At 40.2% G+C, this 23,554-nt stretch overlaps 2 protein-coding genes across 2 annotated transcripts; one reads left to right on the forward strand and one right to left on the reverse strand.

The window, feature by feature from the left end:
* Positions 1-477: 477 nt before the first annotated feature.
* On the reverse strand, positions 478-1,095 carry LOC132607875 (uncharacterized). Its single transcript, XM_060321951.1, has one exon. The coding sequence runs from the start codon at positions 1,093-1,095 to the stop codon at positions 478-480; it is 618 nt and encodes a 205-aa protein (XP_060177934.1).
* A 13,766-nt stretch (positions 1,096-14,861) lies between these two features.
* LOC132607876 (uncharacterized) lies at positions 14,862-15,407 on the forward strand. Its single transcript, XM_060321952.1, has one exon. It carries the CDS (start codon positions 14,862-14,864, stop codon positions 15,405-15,407), a length of 546 nt encoding a protein of 181 aa, XP_060177935.1.
* Positions 15,408-23,554: the final 8,147 nt, after the last annotated feature.

Here is a 23,554-nt window from a genome sequence, read left to right on the forward strand (position 1 = left end):
ATTTATTGGATGAATGTTATGAGAGAAGATAGGTTTTGGGTCTTCTTTTTCTAGAAAAAAAACGAAACTTATGGAGGTGGGGAGGATAAGAGACAAAGGGTATGTATCTTACTTGATAAGAATGAAAGAAAATAATAAAATAATTTGTATCTTACTTGATAAGAATGAAAGAAAATAATAAAATAAAATAAAATAAAATAAAAAGGTTGCCCACTTTTATAAGTATCTAATCCATTTAATAAATTTAAAAAGATAATCATATTAGGAGTAGTTTATATAACTACACCATAACACTTCAAACAAGTTTTCGGATGCCGTCAAGTTCACATTCAGGAAGTGCAAAGTAACATATACCCTTACTATCATGGTATGGTCAATCAAAAATTCAAGATCTAGTTAAAAAAAAAATTGGGGTGTTACAACTCTCCCCCCCCCCCCCCTAAGAAATTTCGTCCCGAAATTTACCTTATACTAGCCTCAAAAAAACTGTGGATATTGAATTCGCATATCCTCTTCTCGCTCCCAGGTAGCTTCTTTGCCAGAATGATTTCTCCAAAGGACTTTTACTAATGGGATTTTCTTGTTTCTAAGCTCTTTTATCTCATGCGCCGAGATTTGGATAGGTTCCTCTTCATATGTCAAGTCAGGGCTGACCTCAATGGATTCAACAGGAAGAACATGAGATGGATCTGAGCGATATCTTCTAAGCATAGAAACATGGAAGACATTGTGGATCATATTTAACTCCGGTGGAAGGGCTAATTTATATGCAACTGGACCAACCGTCTCAAGTACTTCATATGGTCCAATAAATCGAGGACTAAGTTTTCCTTTTTGGCCAAATCTCATAATCTTCTTCCATGGAGAAACCTTTAAAAATACTTTATCTCCCACTTGATGCTCAATTTCACGCCTTTTAAGATCAACATAAGACTTTTGTCTATCCGAAGCAATTTTTAGACGATCCTTGATGACTTTTACTTTATCCTCAGTTTGTTGCACAATCTCCGGACCAACCAATTTTCTTTCACCAACTTCACTCCAACAAAGGGGAGTTCTACACTTTCTCCCATATAAGGCTTCGTAGGGAGACATGCCAATACTTTATTGGTAGCTATTATTGTAAGCGAACTCTATCAAGGGTAGGTGTCTGCCCCAACTACCCTTAAATTCCATAATGCAAGCTTGAAGCATATCTTCCAAGATTTGAATCACCCTCTCGGACTGGCCGTCTGCCTGAGGATGGAAAGAAGTATTAAAGTTCAACCTAGTGCCCAAAGCTTCCTACAAGCTAGTCCAGAATCTGGATTTAAACCTTGGGTCTCGGTCAGATACAATAGAAATAGGAACACCATGTAGCCTCACAATCTCATTAACGTACAATTCTGCTAAACGTTCAAGTGGGTAGTCCATTCTGATGGCCAAGAAATGAGCACTTTTGGTTAGCCTATCAACTATAACCCAAATTGCATCATGATTTCTTTGAGTGCGTGGAAGCCCAGAAACAAAGTCCATAGTTATTCTTTCCCATTTCCACTCAGGTATCGACAAGGGTTGCAACAACCCAGTTGGGACTTCATCCTCGGCCTTTATCTATTGACAAACTAAGCATCTAGAAATAAATTCCGCAATGTCCTTCTTCATACCATTCCACCAGTAGTGTTCTTTGATGGTTTGGTACATTTTAGTACCTCCAGGATGCATTGCATATGGTGAAGTATGTGCTTCATTCAAAATTTCTTTTCTCAAGTTGTCATCTTTAGGAACACATAACCTATTTTGATAAAGTATAACACCATCCTCCCTTAATTTAAAATCAAGCTTTCCTCCAGTTTGAACTTCTTTGATCAATTTCACAAGCTTCTCATCTAACTTCTGTGCTTCTTTCACCTGTTCAAGTAGAACTGGTTTGACTTGCAAACTAGCAGCAATAGAGCCATCAGAATTAAATGCAAGACAAGCATTCATGGCTCTTAATTTAAGAAACAAAGGAAAATGACTTAGAGATAAACTACCAAAGGCTTTGCGACTTAGAGCATCTGCCACCACATTGGCTTTACCCGGATGATAATCAATCGTGCAGTCATAATATTTAATGAGTTCAAGCCATCTACATTGTCTCAAATTCAACTCTTTCTGTGTACCCAAGTACTTCAAACTCTTGTGATCAGTAAATATGTGACACTTTTCGCCATATAAGTAATGCCTCCAAATTTTCAAAGCAAACACTATGGAAGCGAGCTCAAGGTCATGAGTAGGATAGTTCAATTCATGTGGTTTCAATTTTCGAGAGGCATACGCAACCACTTTCCCTTCCTGCATCAGGATACAACCCAAACCATGATGACAGGCATCACTATATATCATATACTCTTTCCTTTCAGTTGGTAAAGTAAGTATAGGAGCTTGTGTCAATAAAGATTTGAGCTTTTCAAAGCTCTCTTGGCATTTGTCATCGCATATGAACTTGACATCCTTCCTCAAGAGTTTAGTCAAAGGAGAGGCTATAATGGAGAAGCCTTTGACAAACCTTCTGTAGTATCCCGCTAAACCCAAGAAACATCTTACCTCGGTTTGACTTTTAGGTGGTTTCCATTCAACACTAGCTTGAATATTACTAGGATCCACCTTCACACCTTCATCTAACACAATATGTCCCAGAAAAGCCACTTCACCAAGCCAAAATTCACATTTGGAAAGCTTAGCATAAAGCTTTTTCTCTTGCAAAATTTGCAAAACAAGTCGAAGATGCTTTTCATGATCTTCACTATTCTTGGAATATATTAAAATATCATCTATAAAGACCACCACAAATTGATCAAGATAAGGCTTAAACACGCGATTCATCAGATCCATGAATGCCGCAGGAGCATTCGTCAACCCGAATGGCATCACCAAAAATTCATAATGGTCATATCGAGTCCTAAAGGCAGTTTTAGGGACATCTTGTTTACTTACCCGCAGTTGGTAATACCCATACCTCAAGTCAATTTTTGAGAACAAACTAGCACCCTTAACTGGTCAAATAAATCATCAATCCTAGGCAGTGGATATCTATTCTTAATTGTTACCCTGTTCAGTTGCCGGTAATCAATACAAAGCCTAAGAGTTCCATCTTTCTTTTTCACAAATAGAACAGGGGCTCCCCAGGGAGAAACGCTCGGGCGAATAAAAACTTTCTCAAGAAGTTCTTGCAATTGATTTTTCAACTCCTTCAATTCTGCTGGAGCCATTGGATAAGGCGTTATAGAAATAGGAGTAGTTCCAGGAATAACCTCTATAGGAAATTCAACCTCCCTTTCCAGGGGCAATCCAGGAAGATTTTCAGGGAAGACATCAGGAAATTCACACACCATTGGTATATCCTTAAGGTTTGGACTTTCCAGGTGTGTATCAAAAATATGAGCAAGATAAGCTTCACAACCCTGACTAACCATCTTTCTTGCCACAACCGCGAAGATAATATTAGATGTCAATGATCTTTCACCTTAAACAATGATGTGCGAAAGTGAAGGAGCTCTAAAGGTCACATGCTTCGACCTACAATCAACTACCGCATGGTACCTATGAAGCCAATCCATACCGATAATGACATCGTAGTCTAGGAAAGGCATTTCAATCGAATCAGCAGGGAAGACTAGATTTTTAATCACCAAGGGACAACCTCGATAGATTTGATTTCAAACAACTTGTTGACCCAAAGGACTTTAGACAAGCACACCGCAATCAAGTCTCACAGATTTCACATTTTTAGGAAAAACCAATGATGAGCAAACATACGAATGTGTAGAACCAGGATCAAATAATGTAACAACACATAAGCCAAATAAGTGAAATTTACCAACAACCACGTCTGCTCCATCTTGGTCATCCCTATGTCTCATAGCATAAGCTCGTGCTGTAGCTCTTGACTCACTAGCTTGATTGGCTCCACCTGCACCTATTGCTTGTGTGTTTCTAGATCTTGCACATCTATTCCCTTGAGAAGGAGTGGTAATAGGTTTTTGAACTGAGCCTTCCGTACGCGGAGAAGAAGTGGGGTTAGGATTAGGACAATCCTTCACTTTATGATCGAAGCTCCCACAATTAAAACAATCACCAGAAGCTCTCCTACAAGTACCAGAGTGATTCTTTCCACATTGTGCACAAGTGGGTACACGAGTCTTGCCTTGGCCATAGCTTGGAGTGCTAGCAGTAGAGAAATTTGATCTATTTTGCTTATGCTGGGCTGACTTGTGAACAGTACTAGCTTTGGAATTGTCAAACCTTCCCCTTTTACATGGACCTCCTGAATCTGCATCAGCCTTTCTGAGCTTGTTTTCATTTCTACTAGCTTGTTCCTTGTCGATCCTTTCCCAAGTAAGAGCAGCTGAAACTAATTTACAAAAGTTTTCATGTTGTAGGACCGCCACAGATTTTCTGATGGAATTATTCAAACCGTCTTCGAATCTCCTGCACTTATCTTTTTCGTTATTAATAATACCCCCAGCATAACGAGAAATCCTGAGAAACTTCTGCTGATATTCAACAATAGACATACCCCGTCGCTCTAAATTCAAGAACTCTTTTTTCTTTGCATCATGATAAGCAGGTGGGACATACTTCATATGAAATTCTTTCACAAAATAATTCCAAGTAAGAACAGGAGGTTTTGCCTTGGCGTTCGGTACACTTACCCACCAGTCATAAGCATTTTTTTTGAAACAGTGAGACAGCATACTTAAATTTGGCAGCGTCTGAACACTCTAATTGCTCAAATACTCTTTCCATCCACTCCAACCACTGCTCAGCATCCGTAGGATCAACAGTCCCTTCAAACTCAACTTTTCCCATCTTTCTCATTTTCTCAAAGTTTATTTCATTAGGGTCGGGCATTCTTCTAGCCATGTGACGAAAGAAATCAACCATTTGTTGAAAAGGAGGATCAACAGCAGGAGCACTATGACTCATTTGAGGGTGTTGCCCAACTCTTGCACCTTGATTATCTCCCACTTCAGATCCACTAGTACGAGGAAGATTAGAATCAGAAAAATGCTCTCCAACCCCTTCTTGTAAGTGAGGTTGGGCATTAGAGTTATTTAAACTCTCACGAGTGGCTTCCATAGGTCTATTAGAAGAAGAAGAGGCCATGACTTAATTCCTACATAAGGGAAGATCACATTGCATTAGGGACATGTACATGATGCATATGCGCAATACACGCAACAAAACATGTTAAAAAAACAAGCCTACCAACAAGACACAACAAAAGTCCTAGAATCACAAACCTAGGCTCTGATACTAAAACTTGTAGCATCCCCTTTGGAAGGATACCATTTACAAAACAAAAGCTAATTTAACATTTACAACGTTTAGAAGAAATTTATTCCAAATGATATTCACAAAAATATTTGGTAGCGGAAATAGGCCCATGTGAAAAAGGGTTGAAAGTGCGACATTCTTTTTTCATTATACCCTTCGAAAAATGTCTTAGATGAAATACAATATCAGAGTATCAATTTAAAACGGTAATTCCCTTCTCAAATAGTCAACACATTTAAGAAGATTCGTTTTGAAATTATATTTTCAAATCAACACCATTGCGGGTCCATACGATACACAAAACTCAAACTTGCGATTATCACAGAAACTAGTATCTTCCTTTGTACATAATTACGAGGCAAAATGTAAACCCAGTACATGGCATGGCTTGGGTTGGTAGCACACCCTAAAATAGCAAAACAAGTCACCAACTTCAAGTTACAAGCATATGGTCTTGTGTCCAACAAGCCTTCAAAATTTCATACATAAGTGCCACACATGGGTCATGTAGAAGTCCCCAAAATTTTACAAGACCTAGATGCATATGAAAATGTGATCTTCACTAAGGCTCCCAAAAAGTCTACTCCAAATGGCCATCTTCACATCTCTTCCCGCACGTTACCTACGATAGAAAACAACTATCGCTAAGCATAAAGCTTAGTGGTGTATAAACTTTGGGCTTGGAGCCATTAGATTCTCCAATTCCCTTGTCCGTTGTAGGTAGCTCAATAAGATAACAATAAACCAAGTAAAAAAGTATATCAAAGTATCAAATACCAACCTTGAAGAGTTTCAAAATATCGATACGAATATTTGAAGGCTCAAGTATCAAGAAAGCTTATAATTCAATTCAAGAGAGTTTGTCAAATAACCACTTTCGCCCAATATGTACGTCATGCAATCACACCAAGCACAATCAATATCAAGATGGACCGAAGCCCCAAATCGAGAAGGGTCATCACCCAATAATCAAGAGAATCAAGAGCCATGTTGAAAGTGGTTTTCCACTCGTACTCGAAAATGGACGAAAATCCATTATCAAGACGAAATGTAAATCCAAAGTCAAGATGGGCAAGATCCGAATCAAGAGGCATGCCGATATCGATGACAAGGTCATCGCAACAAGAAGGAAAACGTCCCTACAAGAATGCAAAATGATCAAGCAATTCGTACAAGTGGGCGATTTAGTGAAAGTTTTGCAATACTTGAGATAATAACCATACAATGATATGAGATGAAGAGTAAGGGGAAAACCCATCAAGATACTTCAAAAATTCCAGAAAAGAAAGATATTCCAAGTTTAAGTTTATACACAAACCTTGGCGTTTTACCACACAACAAGTTCTACCACAACTGGAGGAGTTCAAATCATCTGCGCCATAGACCAACCAAAGTCTACTTCGTCAAACAATTCCTCTTAGCTTGTACAAGAGCATATATACCTTAAATACACAATAAACTATCTACTTAAGTTCAATAGTCTCAGCACATCGAAACTAAACATGAAATCAGTGAAAATCAGCCTAAACTATCAAAACAGGAATTCTGGACAGTACTACTATCTTGTACTGTCGCTCAGTTTCAAAGGGGTAAATGGAAAAAATAGACTTTTTGGCCTTAATGAAAGTTGTAGATGTATGTCTTAGGGTCTCAGACAAATTCGAATCACTCTTATAGAAATTTTGTACAAAGATATACGCTCAAAATACTAACAGTAGTACATGTAGGGTTTGCAAAACAGAAATCTGGGCAGCACCTCCCCTGTACTTCATCACTCCCTTTTCGTGTAAATAAAAGCAAAACTGGGTTTTAGAGCCTGAATGAAAGTTTTAGGTTTATGAAAACTCTTTCTATAACATCTTGAAGCACTTAAAACTAAGCTTTATACAAGGATTTATGCTAAAAATACTAACAACAGTCCAATCCAAAAACGGGTTTGTAGATTACCTCAATCGTGTGGAGTTGTTTGGGGCTCAACCAAGGAAAGTCTTGATGATTGATTTAGTGTATGAATGTTATGAGAGAAGAGATGTTTTGGGTCTTCTTTTTCTAGAAAAAAAAATGAAACTTATGGAGGTGAGGAGGATAAGAGACAAAGGGTATGTATCTTACTTGATAAGAATGAAAGAAAATAATAAAATAATTTGTATCTTACTTGATAAGAATTAAAGAAAATAATAAAATAAAATAAAATAAAAAGGTTGCCCACTTTTATAAGTATCTAATCCATTTAATAAGATAATCATAGTAGGAGTAGTTTATATAACTACGCCATAACACTTCAAACAAGTTTTCGGATGTCGTCAAGTTCACATTCAGGAAGTGCGAAGTAAAATATACCCTTACTATCATGGTATGGTCAATCAAAAATTCAAGAGCTAGTAAAAAAAAAATTGGGGTGTTACATGCTCTGTATGCTTTCTCATTGGCAAGATGTAAACTGCTTTAGTTCATTTCGTGGTGGTGTGTTTTAGTACTGGCTTGCCTCCCTTATGTGTCACAGTTTGTGTGTGTCTTACCATGGTTATCTATTTTGATTTCCTGTCATTGGCCATCCCATATCTGTATATTGCAGCCTATGTTGTCTCTCTATGATCAAGTTGCTTTGTTCCTTGTTCCATTTATGTTACACTGTGGGCTGCAGTTGTGTTATCCCCATGACTGTATATTTAGGTCCTTGCCTCTTTGTTCTTCTCAGCTTGCCTTGAGTTCCTTTTATGGGTGTATGTTTGGTCCTACTTTATCTACTTCAAGCCCATGTCCAGAAGTTTTATTTGATTGTCTCGGTTCTTTGGTTTGCATTATGTTCATGAACATGGCCAGTTATATTATGGTGTGGTCCTGGGATCTGCCTATATTTTGGCTACATTGGTGTGGGATAAGGTAATTTGGGGTAGGAACCTAGACTTAGCCTTACCCCGGTGACCAGCCATGCCTGGGGTTCATGAAACCCCTTGGAACTTGTGGGGCATCGGGAATAAAGGGGCGACGACTCTCCCTTCCTCTTTGTTACCAAATACCTGCCAGTAGGCCTTATGGTATACATATACATACACCTACATAGTTGCTTTACATCATTGACTTATAAATTTGCTTGATACATAGATACATATTTGATACATGTCTTTTTTTTTTTTTGTAAATATAATCGTGATGAGTTCAGAAAATTATAAACTAACCGGGTTCCTTTTTCCTTTTCCCCTTCACCACATGACCTCTAGGGTCGGGGTCACCCTGCCTATTGGGCCTCAGGCCCAATAAGGAAAATTCTTTCTCAGAAGATATTGAGTCTGCGAAGATAAAATTAAACAGCTTGGTGCGCAGAAGGCCCAGCCATGGGTGAAAATGGCCAGCTAGGGGCTTGGTAAACCCCTAGTCTTTCCATTTCCTTTGTTTGTTTCTTGTTTTTCCTTCGTCTTGAGCTTTAGGTGTATTTGTACAAAAACTTGTAAAAACTCATGTCATAGTGGAATCCTTATTGGATGAACTAGTAGTCTTAGGATAGCGGTACTTATGCAGTTTAGATTGACTTTAAGTCCCCAAAACCATTTTCAAAAATCCGGATTTAGCGTAATGATTTTTACAACTTAAATAGATGATTAGCTAAACTATTTTGACACGGTTTAATTTTAAACAAGAACAAAAAGAATAGTTCAAAACCACAAGTGTTCCAATGTTGTTAAAGAAAACGAACTGAGTTTTAAAACCAAAGCATATATTCTTTCTAAAATTTAAACCAAGTTTTATTCAAAATAAAGCCAAGGATACTCGTTTTTGGATCAAATTAATGAATAAATCTGGCAAAGCATTGGGACAAAAGCCCATTGATTTTGGAAAAAATAAGGACAGAGCTGGCCAAGTTTAGCAAAAAAAAAAAAGGGGGGGGGGGGAATTTTGGGCCAAAGCCCACTCATAAAAAAAGAATGGATGACATCGGGTATTTAAGCTTTATGCATAAAACCATTTGGGCCAAGCCCATAAGGAAAACAGACATACCTCTTTTAAATGGAAATTTATTTGGCTACAAAATCCGAGACTAAATTTGATAATTTATAACAAAAGACGTACGTTTTAAAACAAAAACATTCATATATACGAGTTCTTGGATAAAGCATTCCCAACGTATTAAACGGATCGATCCAAATAAAGTATGAGTTAAAGCATGGACAAGATTATACACTCAAAACATAACAAGTTCATATTTTTTAACATGTCTAAAGATGACAACTTTATACTCATTTTCTAAAACAAAAATACACCATCCTTGTATACTAAGGGAGATTATTTTATCCGGATATTATAAATCCGAATCTATGTACCCTATATATAAAGGGAACATATTCAAATTCTTTTCTCAAAATGACATGCAAAATGACAAGATTTTTTGTGAGAATAAACACTAAACAGACAGTTCATGCAACTACTCATGCATTGGAATTCGAAGGTCAACCGTATAGTACGAATCCTTAATACTGGGGTGCCTAACACCTTCCCCAAGGGATCATCAGAACCCTTACCTAGAACTCTGGATTAGGAAGGATTTTTCACGGTATTTGAATAAACACTTCACCCTCGGTTTTCTTAATTTCCTAAAAATTAGGTGGTGACTCTTTTCAAAACAAAGTCCGAAACAACACCAACAAGTTCGTAGTAGCTTTTATGCCTTAACCCGCGTAAATACGAACCGTTACAGATGGCGACTCCATTGGGGACTTAAAGGTTTAATCATAAGGATTCCAATATAATATGAGTATATCTACCTTAACCGTCTATGTGTTTATTTTCTCACAATTATTAACTGTCATTGCATGCATATCATAACTCCACCACTCTTGGCATTTATTTTACACTTTGTTCCAAAGGCGACTTCGCGAAGCACGTGGTCGTTCCTTCAGTGTAAAACCAAAAAATTATTTTGGAACCGTTATGAGGCGGGGTTAGTTCGCGGTCGTCCAACAGTCCTAACGGTTCATTCCCAGTTGTCCGCTCGGGTTCCCGGTCTATCGTGAAAAACCACTCTAGTGAAAAACTAGGATAGAGTTAAGACAAATCCCTACTGAACTAGAGCATTTATAGTTAGACGGGCCTTGGGTATCTCAGACCTACCTAAGGCTCATATCTTTGACCCGAAAAACACCGCATCTCATTTATGTGATATGCGAAAACATGTTCGTGCCTATATGATGAACCATTGATCCTACCAGGATGGGGGAATCATAACCGTGTTCTGTTTTGTAGATGGAACGAAGAATCCATTTTGATATCGTCACTAAGTTTCCAGAGTTGCTGACAGCTTGGTATGAATGGTTGGGTGATACTCACCAGAGAACGATCAATTGCACTTTAGGAAACTTACCCTCCATTATGACAAAGAAAGGTCGCCTGGAGCTGATAGAGGTATTGGCGGGGTATTGGGATGACAAGGAAATGTTATTCCATTTCAGTGATATTGAGATGACACCTACCGAAGAGGAAATTAGGGATGCCATAGACAGCAATGGAACCTATCTAAGGAGGCGACACAAGCCGGATCACAATCTGTTATTTCCACAGAGGCCCATCGTCAGTCAAATCATGAAGTTTCTTGCTTTAAGTGAGGCATCCTGGGCACAAGGACCCACCGTAGCCTTCAGGGATCTATACCATAGATTTGGAGATGTCACCGAGTACACTCTATATCAAAGGGAATTCAAGAGCTAAAAAGAATAGGAGACCGCTAGGCCTTTAGCCTTCTCCATAGCCTTGTTCGGCACTATGGTGTTTTCACAGGACGGGTCACTGGCCATAGACACTCGGGTGATCTACCTGGCCCATGCAATCTTCTACGGCATAACCAAAGATCAAGAAACAAGGTATTTCGACCTGGCGCCCATCACATTGGCTGACATCTTCCGGGCTCTAGACAAGTGTCGAAATCATTTTCGATACTTCTAGGGATGCAATATATTGCTGCGATGGTGGATTATTAAACACCTTAACATGGCCAGAGAGGTTCAGGGTTGGAGTCGACAAAATCGGGTAGATCACCTCGTAGAATACTGCCCAACTCTCAGGTTTATGTCCAAAAATGCTTGGGTTGATTTCTTCACCGACTTGACTGAAGATCGAATCCACTAGATGTTTCGTGACTTTATATCCGAAATAGTGGTGGTCCGAGGCAAGAATTTCCCCTTTGTGCCATTAGCTGGGGTTCGAGGAATCCGGCCTTATTATTCATCTCGGGTTTTGAGATAGTTCGGTAGGAGGAAAGTGATACCCTAGGTAGGAACCCCGAGTAGTTCATCATTGAGCACACAAAACAGAAGATCAAGCACGCAAGAGGGAATGGAATGGCCGCGTAAGTTGGGGCCCAGATACTTTAGCTTTAAACAGGTTCGAAGCAGGGTGTGACCTAGGGTATCATGCATGGCTACAGGGAAACTTTGCTCGTGCACTTACACTAGGGCTCGCACTTCCCCAGGAGGCCTAAGAAGAGGGGCATATGAAAGAATGCATGGAAGATACAAACGAGCATTTAGCCTGGATATTGGAAGAAACAGACCCAGTGATTGTCAGGATAGAGTTATATCAGGCACGCATTCGTATCCAGACCACCCTTTCACGGGTCAAGAAGGCCCCGACGAGCCATGCCTCGACATCAGCCGCCGGAGAACCTCCCTGATTATTGCTTTTGTTATTATAAGCCCCATGTCGGCTTTATCATCACATTTTGTAATCTCTTCGGGGAAGATATTATTTCTATTATTTATTAAATCATGATGACATTTTCGAGGCGACGGTTCATCTTCACAAATGGCACTTACATATTTCAAATGACTAAGAAAGCCTTAACTCGAAAAGGCCTTAGCGACACGAGTAGTATAAATATCTGTAAAATGTGTGCTTTCTTGCTACGTGCTTCACATACTTACTTGCTATGTGTATGATCATATATTAAAGCTTGAGTACGATTGGTCTGATAATTTGATACTACATACCCGAAAGAAAAACCATGACGCTTAAAACTTACCCAAATTTATCTCCACTAAAGGTTGACTTACGATGGCGAATCAAGAAGGGAAGGAAGCGCGAACTTTAGAGAAGACGGCTGAGATGCTTCGAGACAAGGTGCTGCAGATGGAGAAACACCTCTAGGAAATAGGAAAGAAAATTAAGAAGGTAGACGAATTACTGGGTATGGTTGGGAACCCACCAGAAGGCATACCCAAAGAGCAATACTATGGAAATGTCCCTGAAGAGGTGAGGGAATTGGTGCTAAACTACATACCACGAGAGAAAAGGCCTGTAACATCCAGAGAAGGAACCTCGGAGGGAACAAATAGGGAACAAGGAGCTGGGTCGGATCCGTGGGTGTTCGCATCGGACCCACAAGAAGAAATAGAGCCCCAATAAAAGGATCCCGAGCCCATTGAGAAAGAAGAGCCAGAGGAGGAAAAAGAAGAGCCAGAGGAGGAAGAGGAAGAGCCTCTAGACATGAAGGAAACAGAGCTTGTTGACATAGGGGGTCGAAGAAGGGGAGAACTCATTTGAGATAATTCCTGATTTTCAAGGGAATAATACGGATGACGAATCTGATTATTATGCCCCCACTGAGGAGGGAACGAATTTCTAGGCACCTTCGCTCATGCTGATGCCTGCTGCATCTACTGTGGCTTCGGAGAACTTTATAAGGGCAAACCTTCCTACACTGGCTCTGTGGAGCATAGCTTTCAGAGCTCGATCTCTCCCATTTAGAGTGGCTCCATTGCTCGCCGTTTGTAAGGAAGTTTCAGAAAGATGATGGCCGCTGGAATGGATTGCACCACCAGGGCTAGGCTACCGGTCCCTGACTTTGTGTATGCTTACAAAAGGTGTCCGTTTCACCTTAATCAGGGGGGCCATACCTTGAATAAATGTTTGGTGTTGAGGAGAAGGATTATTAGTTTGATTGACGATAAGATCATTAGGACTTTGTAGGGACCGCACACCTTATTGGTCCATGACCCTATTACCCCAGGAGAGGGAGTTACCCTCAAGACCCAGGTTTGGCAGTACGATTTCACGATTTTTGAGGAATCATACGCTCGCCTTTTCTCGACTTTGGCTTTGATGAACAAGATCAGACCCGTGGAACTTGTACGAGCCCGTACCATTAGGTCCCAACAGAAACAAGTTCTGCTTAAACAATACTGCAGACAGGGGACATGATATTGAAGGATGCTATGCCTTCAAACTTGAGCTAGAAAATATGATCAGACTGGACAAATCTTTGTCCCACTCCCACCGTGGTTCTAAGGAAAAGAAAGATTCGGCATGAGAAAGCAAGTTCGTAAGGATAATGACTTGCAGATCTATATTTTTGGGTAGATATTAGGTGTCCTCTTCTTTTGCACAAATGTTGCCTCCACCCTCATAAATTTGTAAAGGAACGCGCCAACCTGATGTCCTCATGGAGAGGTACGCGAGATGCCCTAATCGGGCCTGGTCTGGGGATGTCTGTAGTTAGGATTAGCCAAAGGATATTTGGGAAGAAATGTATATCCTTCTTTTGTAATCGAACTACGTAGGTCCTGATTTCCCCTTGTGGGATACGTAAGCAGTCTACGTAAGACTCGGTGCCTTCATGATTTAAATTATAATCCCCCCTTCGCTCGCTTAAATTTCTATGACAGGTCGAAGGGTTCACTATAGTATGTCAACCACAAAACCACCGGACCAAGATCCACCCAAACACAAAAGGCCCGTAATATCTGACATCGAAAGTACTCAAGCTTCAATATATGACTTTGTATGCGACTTGCGATTTAAATACTCGGATGTGATATTTTGCCTTTATATTTGATGTCCAGAAACTAACTTTCTTTACAGTTGAGTTATTCTTATCATATTGAAAGGGACCAATTAGTGTAACATCAAAAGCTGCAATACTTCACGAGATCCAAGGCCGCGTTAGCATCCCTCTCCGACAAAGGAAAAGACAAATTGACTGGTACCCCTGAAGAAGCAAGAAATGAGCTCGTTCTCCGCAACAGAAACACCCAGGACTCACAAGAAGTAGCATCCCAGGAGGATGTGATTGCAACATTGTTAACTACCGTCGCCACTCTCTAGGAAAAGGTAGCGAGAAGGAAGGCGGCCAGTGAAGAAAAGAAAGCTTTTACCGAAGGAAGGAGGCTCGCTCCTCTCTTCCCCTCGTTGAGCTCTCCAGTGCCCGACTATTTTCCTGTCTCCCCACCAGGAACCATACCCCCTCCATTGAACACTGCCAATCCAAAACATGCTGGCCCCTCTTACTATACCCCACCGCCAGTTAAAAACGCTCAAATTCCAAGAACCACCCACTCAGTCCCCTCATACCAAACCCCTCAGCCGGTATTATTCAATTCGGCAAGCCAAGCACACGCCCCGCCCCACCAGCGGGGCAAACCACTGCTATCCCGCTTAACCATCCCACTCACCAAGTGTAATTCTTTACTCCCAACATCCCAAACAAATCTCCCCCGAGACACAAAGAGTTGGCTAATTACGAAGAAATAGAAAGGACCTGGAATGATAGACGTGAGAAGGACATAGAGAGGAAGATGGAGGAATTGCTGGAAAAATCCAACAGGTCCGCAAGAAAGGCCACAGGCCTAAGGTACGATGACCTGTGCATGCACCCAGATTTGGACCTGCCAGAAGGGTTCAAAATCCCAAAATTTGAAATTTTCAACGGGACATGGAATCCCAAGGCACGTCTCCGTTCATACTGCGACCAGTTGGTCGGAGTAAAGAAGAATGAACCCTTAATCATGCGAATATTCCGTCGTAGCCTGACCGGTGAAGCAGCTGAATGGTTCGTCACACAAGACATGCGCCAATGGCTCCTTTGGGAAGACCTAGTGAAATCCTTCATGGAAAGATTTCGTTTCAATATCGAGATCGTGCACTGCAACTACCTTGAAAAGGTCAAGAAAAAGTCAATAGAGAACTATACAGAATTCACCAGCAGATGCAGAGCCGGAACGGCCTGTGTAGAGCTGCCAATATGTGAGGGAGAGCTAGTCTCCGTGTTCATCAGGTCACAAGAGCCGAATTTCTATAATAGGATGTTGTCCATGGCCGGAGGCCGTTCTCCGAACTGGTAAAAATGGGAGAGGCCATAGAAGATGGTTTCAAATCTGAAAAGATCGTCAGTATCTTCAATAAAACGTCTGGACAAGCCGCTGCGAGAGTCTTCCGCAAAAAGAAAGAGGACGTGGCAAGCATATCCCACATTCCAAACCAAAGCCCAAAAGGACTGCCATCTTCCCACCAAACTCCACCCCTCGTGAATTACTCTGCTCCTTCATACAACCCAGCACCCGTATATTTCGCACAACCAACCTTCACCACTACTGTACCAGCATACATTACTCTGTCTACTGTCCGTGTGTTCCCTCCTATTTATCAAACACCGCCGCAACAAACATACCAACCACCACCCCAGCAAAAATATCGCCCACCGCAAACAAATCCCCTACGAGCCTATCAACCCCAAAATTACTAAAATCAACCACCACCCCCAACATATAATGCCCCATGTCTAGCTTTCGAGAAAAGGCCATTAAGAGAATTCACGATGCTCCTGTAACCGAGGGCTTGACTCTTTGAGAGACTGCTAATTGCGGGATTGATTCATAAAGTCCCACCAAAGCCAGCACAGCCTGTAATCAGATTCTACAGGGCCGATCAGACTTGTGCCTACCACTCAGGAGGGAATGGGCATAGTATGGAGGATTGCATAAACCTGAAACACAAAATCCAGGATCTGATCTGCAAAAGAGAAATCATCCTGGAAACTGTGACTCCCAACATAAACACGAACCCACTGCTAAATCATGGAAACAGTGGAGTCCACATGATAGAGAGAGATGAAGATTGGGAAGCTTGTGGAGTGTTGTCTCCCAAAATGATCAAGTCTCTTGAACAGACAGTTGCTTCCCTCACACTCCAGGAACGTCCTAAATTCAAAGTCTTGATCCCTAGTCCAAGAGTTCCCAAGGCTATACCAATGTTTAGGACTTTGGTTCCAGTACCCGTGATAGCCCAGGTGGCATAACAGATTGCTCCTAACCCCAAACATCCAATCACTGTACAGGTAGCATGGCCCAAGGCATGACTCATTCAAGACGATGCTACACTCCTGAAGAATTAGCCCAGAACACCACGAGGAAGGAAAATACCCAGAAAAGGGCGATAACTGAAGGAGCATCCGAAGATTTTTAGCGATGCATACAACCAAATCTCGGTGCTGTCATTGTTGGCTAGCTCACCGTCATACAGGCATGCTCTCATGAAGGTATTGGATGATGCACATGTACCGGCTAGTAGAAGTAGTGAAGATTTAGCCGGACTAGTAGCCCATATCATTGGGGAACATAAAATCTGCTTCTCTAAGGAAGAATTGCCAGTTGAAGGGACCTCTCACAACAGAGCCCTCCATATCACCCTGGAATGCCATGACAAGGTTGTAGGAAGGGTACTTGTGGATAATGGGTCGGGCCTCAACATTTGACCTGTAACCACATTAACACGACTTGGCTGTGACATAGGAAAAATTTGCCAGAGTGGAACGAATGTCAGGGGATTTGATGGGTCCCTAAGTGATTCCTTGGGACAGATCGACCAACAGATCCAGGTCGAGCTTGCCTCCTTCGCGGCAGAGTTCCAGGTCATGGTAATTACTACAAATTACAACATGCTCTTGGGAAGACCCTGGATCCACTCCGCCAGTGCAGTACCATTAAGTCTGGACCAGGCCATAAAATTTGAATGGCAGGGCTAGGAAATTGTGGTCGAAGTTGAGAAGGATATCCAGAAGCCTCCTTACAACATTATACCAGTAATAAAAGGGAGTCCCATCAGATCAAACTTCCACGTGGTGGAATACATCGGGGCCACCCACTCAGAAGGGAAGGTCGACAGTCGAATACCGGCAGTCTACAGAATGATTGTGTCATGCCCCAAACTGAGGAGCCGTGATGAGTGCCCGACCTCTTCTGATCAAGCACTCCCACCTTCGTACCTGAAACTCACTGAACATTATGGTGGCCCACATATGACTTTTAACTGAATTATACACTTCTGTAATAACAACATAACCAACTCTGCGCCAAGATATTCAACCAACATATACATATATGTACAGAAGATAACGGTGCAAGCCGGCTAGGTGAGCCCCGTCTTATCAGCACACAAGAAGCTTGTTGCAGAGAAGCTTACTGAAGAAGATGTAGAACGAAAAGTTAAGGGGGAGGCAAAAAAGGAGAAACACTTGGTAATTTTGTCTGGTTTCATTTAATTGCTAAGTTTCTTGAATAAACTTACATATGCTGTATGACAAAAATAAGAGCCGACAAGACTACATAACTTCCTAACTACGTACAATTGTCTACAGAACTCTATGGAACATAAACTGTAGAGGGGACGGGACAAGGCCTCGTCATATTCATATATACAAATCAAAATGGCATACCAAAAGAAACTGCAACTCCGAACCAAGTGGAGCGCACTGACTGCAGCTGAGTGGATATCCTACTGCACTGGGCTGCTGGGATAACTACCTGAAACTGCGGGCATGAACGCCGCGTCCATAACAAAAATACATCAGTACGAGCAATGTACTGAGTATGTAAGGCATGAATAACAACATAATATAGATATGAAAGGTAACGTGGAATAAGTGAAATAACCTGTACATCTGGATGCCTCATAAGACGGATGTCATGCATGCTTAGATTTAAACAAAAAACTTTTTCATACATATGTATATATAATATCATCATCATAACGTACCTGGCCTTTTCAGGACTCGGTGTGTAACGTACCCGACCCTTTTGGGACTTGGTGTGTAGCGTACCCGGCCCTTTCGGGACTCGGTGTGTAACGTACCAAGCCCTTTCGGGACTCGGTGTGTAATACTAACTAATCAGTGGTTGCACAATAGGTATTGTAACCAGCCGATTATAGTACGAATCGGTGTAATATATATATATATATATATATATATATATATATATATATATATATATATATATATATATATATATATAAAGCAGGCATGAGAGCTAAATAAAAGCTATAAATACATCGGAGTGACGTAAGGTCGGTAACCTCTGATTTTCATTGTGGAGTAAGCATCATGCGTATATCTCACCTTGAAAGAACAAAATCATAAGATGAGATCAACATCAACAAATATAATCAATAATCTTGAAACCAGCTCAGTAATCTCAGAATGACATTAAAACCATAACTTTGGAATCTCTAAAAATGAGATCATCATAATCATCATCATGGTCATTATAGAAAACATTCATCTTCAGCATCATAAAAACATGGAGAATTGTAAACTTTTAACGTTCTTGGAAATGAGGATTTTATGGAATTCATGCATGGGTTCATTAGAATAAAATCATGCCATTAGAAAGAAAGGGATTAGCCTTACATACCTGGACGCTTATTTCTCGACTTTCCAACTTACTTCCTGTCTTGCAATTTACGTAAGATCATTCATAGTCTCGTAATCTACATATAAAATAATTCACACTATTGTTAGGCTCATCCTCATACACTCGTCTTAAGCCTTCAATTTAAATCCATTTTGAATCTGCTGAAATTCGGGCAGCATCTCCCCCGTTTATATGCCTAGCCCGAAATCGTTATATCAACAACCAACAACAACAACAACAACAACAATACCAACATCATCAACACCATTATCCATACCAATATATTCCCTTAAACATCCCACATGATGTTTTTCAAGTTTCTCAACTAACCAACTTGTAATACGAATACTTAATAACTTTATCTCCGCAAATAAACTGAAATTAATATTAATGAGAGATTCGTACCTTATCTTTTCTAGAGAAGAAATATCTTCAATAATCACCTTGAATCCAAGTCCAGACTCACCACAATACAAATATTATAACAATAGTTAGATGCTATCCGAAGCTAAATTTCGGAATTTCACTTGTTTTGCGTTAAAATTTGATAGACGGAAGTTGGGGAAATATTACAGAGGATTTAGGAGAGTATTAGGGGTTTGTTGGATGAAAAATGAGGGGTAAATCCCCTGTCATAAGGTTTTAGAGTCAGTTTCCACCAACCTAGAATTTGCCTTTCGCGTTCGGGGCCCTGGGTCAGGTTCGTGAAGGGTTAATCCCTGCTCCTCTTAGCGTTCGGGGCCCTTTGGTCACGTTCGCGAAGGGTTAATTTTTTCTCTATGTCACTACCCGTCTAGAGGGCCGCGACGAACGCCCGGTGCTAGGCCACCCGGGCGCCTCTTGGCTTACACTTATGCTTACATCTAGGTGAGCCATACAATTAAACATATGAATCTATTCGTTCATCATACTAGTCCCATTGGACGACAATGCCTTTATATAATGATTGGCATCTATGCCACATCAATGTACATGAGCCAACAAGGCCATCAAAATGATATACAAAATATGGGCCGACAAGGCCAGACATATCTAACCATATACAAGTGACTACGAGCCTGTAAGAAGAGTATAACATATCACATGAGCGAGAAAAGACCCCGCTATGCCCATAATTATATGCACAAAAGAATAAGTACCCAAAAGCTATGGCTCCGAATGAAATGGAGCTTTGCTATGTAATCTCTGAGTAAGCAGCTATGGATCGAGCCTGTCTCCCTGTGCACTTGCGGGCATAACGCAGCGTCCACAAACAAAAGGACGTCAGTACGAAGAATGTACTGAGTATGTAAAGCATGATCAATATCAATATAGAAGCATAGATAGCAACATAAGAAATAGCATCGAATGGGAGATGGCAATATCATCGTCATATGCACTTGCTTGCCTTTCTTATGAATTTTCCATGTCTAATACGTGTTTGTGTACATACATCATTATCTGTATTCATAATAGTACCCGTACCATATTTGTATTTGTATTCGTATACATGCCCTTATTCACATTCATATACATAGTCATATCATATTCGTATTCATATCCTATACATAATCATATCATATACATAGCATTTACATAACATACCCGACCCCGAAGGTTTGGTGTTTCACGTACCCGACCATAGCTAGGCTCGGTGGTCATACATACCTGGCCAACCAAGGCTCAGTGTTACACATACCTGGCCCTACCAAGGCTCAGTGTTATCCGCACCCAACTGCAGTGGTGTGCGCGCGTTACGTAAACCTACATACATATACATCTATACATATACTACCCGGCCATATAAACTCGGTGTTTCATAGTAGCCATACGAGGGCATACATACATATAGCTCATAAGCATCTTTACTATTATCATTACTATCATCATCGTCATCGTTATCATCATCGCTATTACCATTATAGTCGTCATCAATATCATTATCACTATTATCATCATTCATCACACTTATCTTTGTAGGCTTACTCGTCATAAAAGGAACTTAGTACAATTGTAGCATATCAAGAATCGTGAGCTTAATAGCTCGGGAGATCGAATCATTTATGAGACATCACCGACTTATGGAAGATTTAGATGGTTGGCCAAAGAACCATGTCTTATGAAAGAAGGGTTAGCCTTACATACCTTTTCCGTTCGACTATTTACCACTTGCACGTTCTCTTTCAACAGTTGCGTTTATACCTTTATTAAAGTCATACTATCGTTAGAATCGACAACTAGCACACATGGCTAAAGCTAGAGAAAATCGGACATCATCTCCTTTATTTATACAACGTTCCTCCATATCGTAATTCAAGTCCCAAACGTCAGCAATACATTCACAATACCATAACAATGGCCATTAATCATCCATATTATAGACTCACTTTTCAATCATCCATATCCATGGCCATAACGCACGACTATGTCCATTCACATACATTTCTCATCTCATGTTCTCAACATCATTTATAACACATTTACATTACAATACATCAAGACTCATAACTGAATTCAAACTATTTCTCAAAATGTCACTATTCATCATTCATGACCCATTTTTCTATACTCATCTAATGTCCAAGCATTTTAACTCTCAAATACCTTAAACAACATATATATACCATAAATCTTACCTTAGATGTTGTAGGAACGAGCCTTGGACGAAGTACTCCACTTGAGCAAAAACCCTAGTTTTCCTTCAATAAGATTTTCTTGACTTGAAAGATCATAATGGGTTTCCTTACACTTGATTCACTTGATTTGTGTTGTTGATGACTACTAATCCTTGAAATCTTGTGGAATAAATGTAGAGAGATGTTTTAGAGAGAAGGGATGAAATGTGGAAATGAAATAATAAACTTGGTCCCTTATTTAATAACCCAAAATCTGATCTTAAATGAACAGCACAGTGGTCGTAAACTTGGATTACGGTCTGTATTCCAATTTACGGATCGTCCTTCGTGGTCGTGTTTAATCATATCAGAACCAGAAACTCAGGCTGAGACGTGGTGATTTATGGACACAGTTTACTGGCCGTAAACCACTTTACGGTCCGTATTTTGGGTCATATTTAACCATTTGCTCATTTGGCAGAAAGTTGAAGTTTTGGAAGCCAAAATACGACATGGCAGTTTACGGGCCGTATACCACTTTATGGTCCGTATTTCATTTTACGTGCAACTGGCCAGAATGCAAACCTGCAACTTTTCGCATCTCCAAAACCTATAATTAGTCTTTGTGGAGCATAACCTATCTCTTATTGTAATTGCCTTCGGAATCTTACTTAGGGTCGTCAAACGTTGTTTCTTACTTGTGGAAATATCGTATACTCATACTCCTCACTAGATCATTCACTTGCGTACCAACGGAATATTTTCCGAGGTGTAACATTCTAGCGGCCTAACTTGTAACGTCCATAACTCTCTACTCCGATGTCCTATCGATGAGCGGTTTGTTGCGTTGGAAACTAGACTGCATGAACTTCAATTTAGGTTGATTTCCTCCAAAACTCCTCTTATAATAAAAGACATTATTTCTCCAAGTTGGACCAAAACTGCCCCTCATATTTTCTCCAAATTCCAACAAACTTAATTTCCTTGATTCACTTGCCCTCCAATCCTTCCGTAGCTTATTATATGAACTTAAACCCTCATAACTATAAGATAAGTGCATATAATCTCGTATATCCTTGGAGGTAACTACAATGTCCATACTTAAAACAACCAGCACCTAACGAATCACAACATTCAAAACTACGGGATGTAACATTTCCCCCCCCCCCCCCCCCCCCCGTTTTTAAAAACATTTGTCCTCGGATGTTGTAGTTGTGGGCTTACAATGTTATCATTTGTTTCTGGAAATGGCCTTCATTCCTTAGATCCTGATCTTCATACGCTTATACTATGAGCTCATCAGTTTTCTTTCATATTTTTTTTTATGTAAGTAGCCAGTGGTCAGCTGATGTCCCGTTATTGCCTTGTCCCCATTAAGATTATCCTAGCTCATGATTGCGATGGCTTGCCACCAATCTGGGAGTACCCTTAGCTGTTGTACTCTTTTTACTTTCTCTTTATTTCTCTACTAATAAACAAACTCTATTGTTCAGACATGGTACCTTTCCTTGCTTGCTTCTCTGATACTATTTTAGATTAGCCCTTTTGGTACTAGTTGACTTTATATGTTTACATACCATATCATCTCCTTTTGATTCCTTGGTCGGACTTCTTAATTCCTTACAATATCATCATAGTTCCAACTATGGCAGTGCCTAGATGATTCGCAATAGCATTTCCTTGCTAATGACTTATTATTCTCAGTGATTAGTTTACTTCAGATTGTCCATCCAATATATCAACAATACCATAGCCAAGAGATTTATATTCAAATCGGACTCAAACTCGACCAGACTACTTTCCATAGTTGGTCTTTAACAACAACCGCAACACCATATCTTATACGCTTGTGTACGATGCTTCCTCATTATTATTATTATTATTATTATCTCTCATAGTAGAATTATATTCATAACATACTAATAATTACAACTTAAGCTAATGTACCACTCAAAATACCTTCAAATTTAGTTTTGAACTTTTCCTCCAATTTTCTCTCCCCAAACCTTAACATGATTACAAAATAAATCCATAAGCATGGAATTATGATAAAATATTACTTAATCATAACTTCCTTTCCATACAGCCCTTGATTCTCTTGTACCGATGGTCATTTGAGACTTAAATTAGTTTCTATTCTTTTTAACGCCTTATCCTTGTCCTTACCTTATTTTGCTGGTTGTTTCATCACGACGACTGTTTATATGG

Source organism: Lycium barbarum, chromosome 8 (assembly GCF_019175385.1).
Source record: "Lycium barbarum isolate Lr01 chromosome 8, ASM1917538v2, whole genome shotgun sequence".
Classification (NCBI taxonomy): domain Eukaryota; kingdom Viridiplantae; phylum Streptophyta; class Magnoliopsida; order Solanales; family Solanaceae; genus Lycium; species Lycium barbarum.

Coding starts and splice junctions, on each gene's coding strand:
- LOC132607875 (XM_060321951.1), bottom strand. CDS start 1,095: ATGTCTCCCTACGAAGCCTTATATGGGAGAAAGTGTAGAACTCCCCTT.
- LOC132607876 (XM_060321952.1), top strand. CDS start 14,862: ATGGAGGAATTGCTGGAAAAATCCAACAGGTCCGCAAGAAAGGCCACA.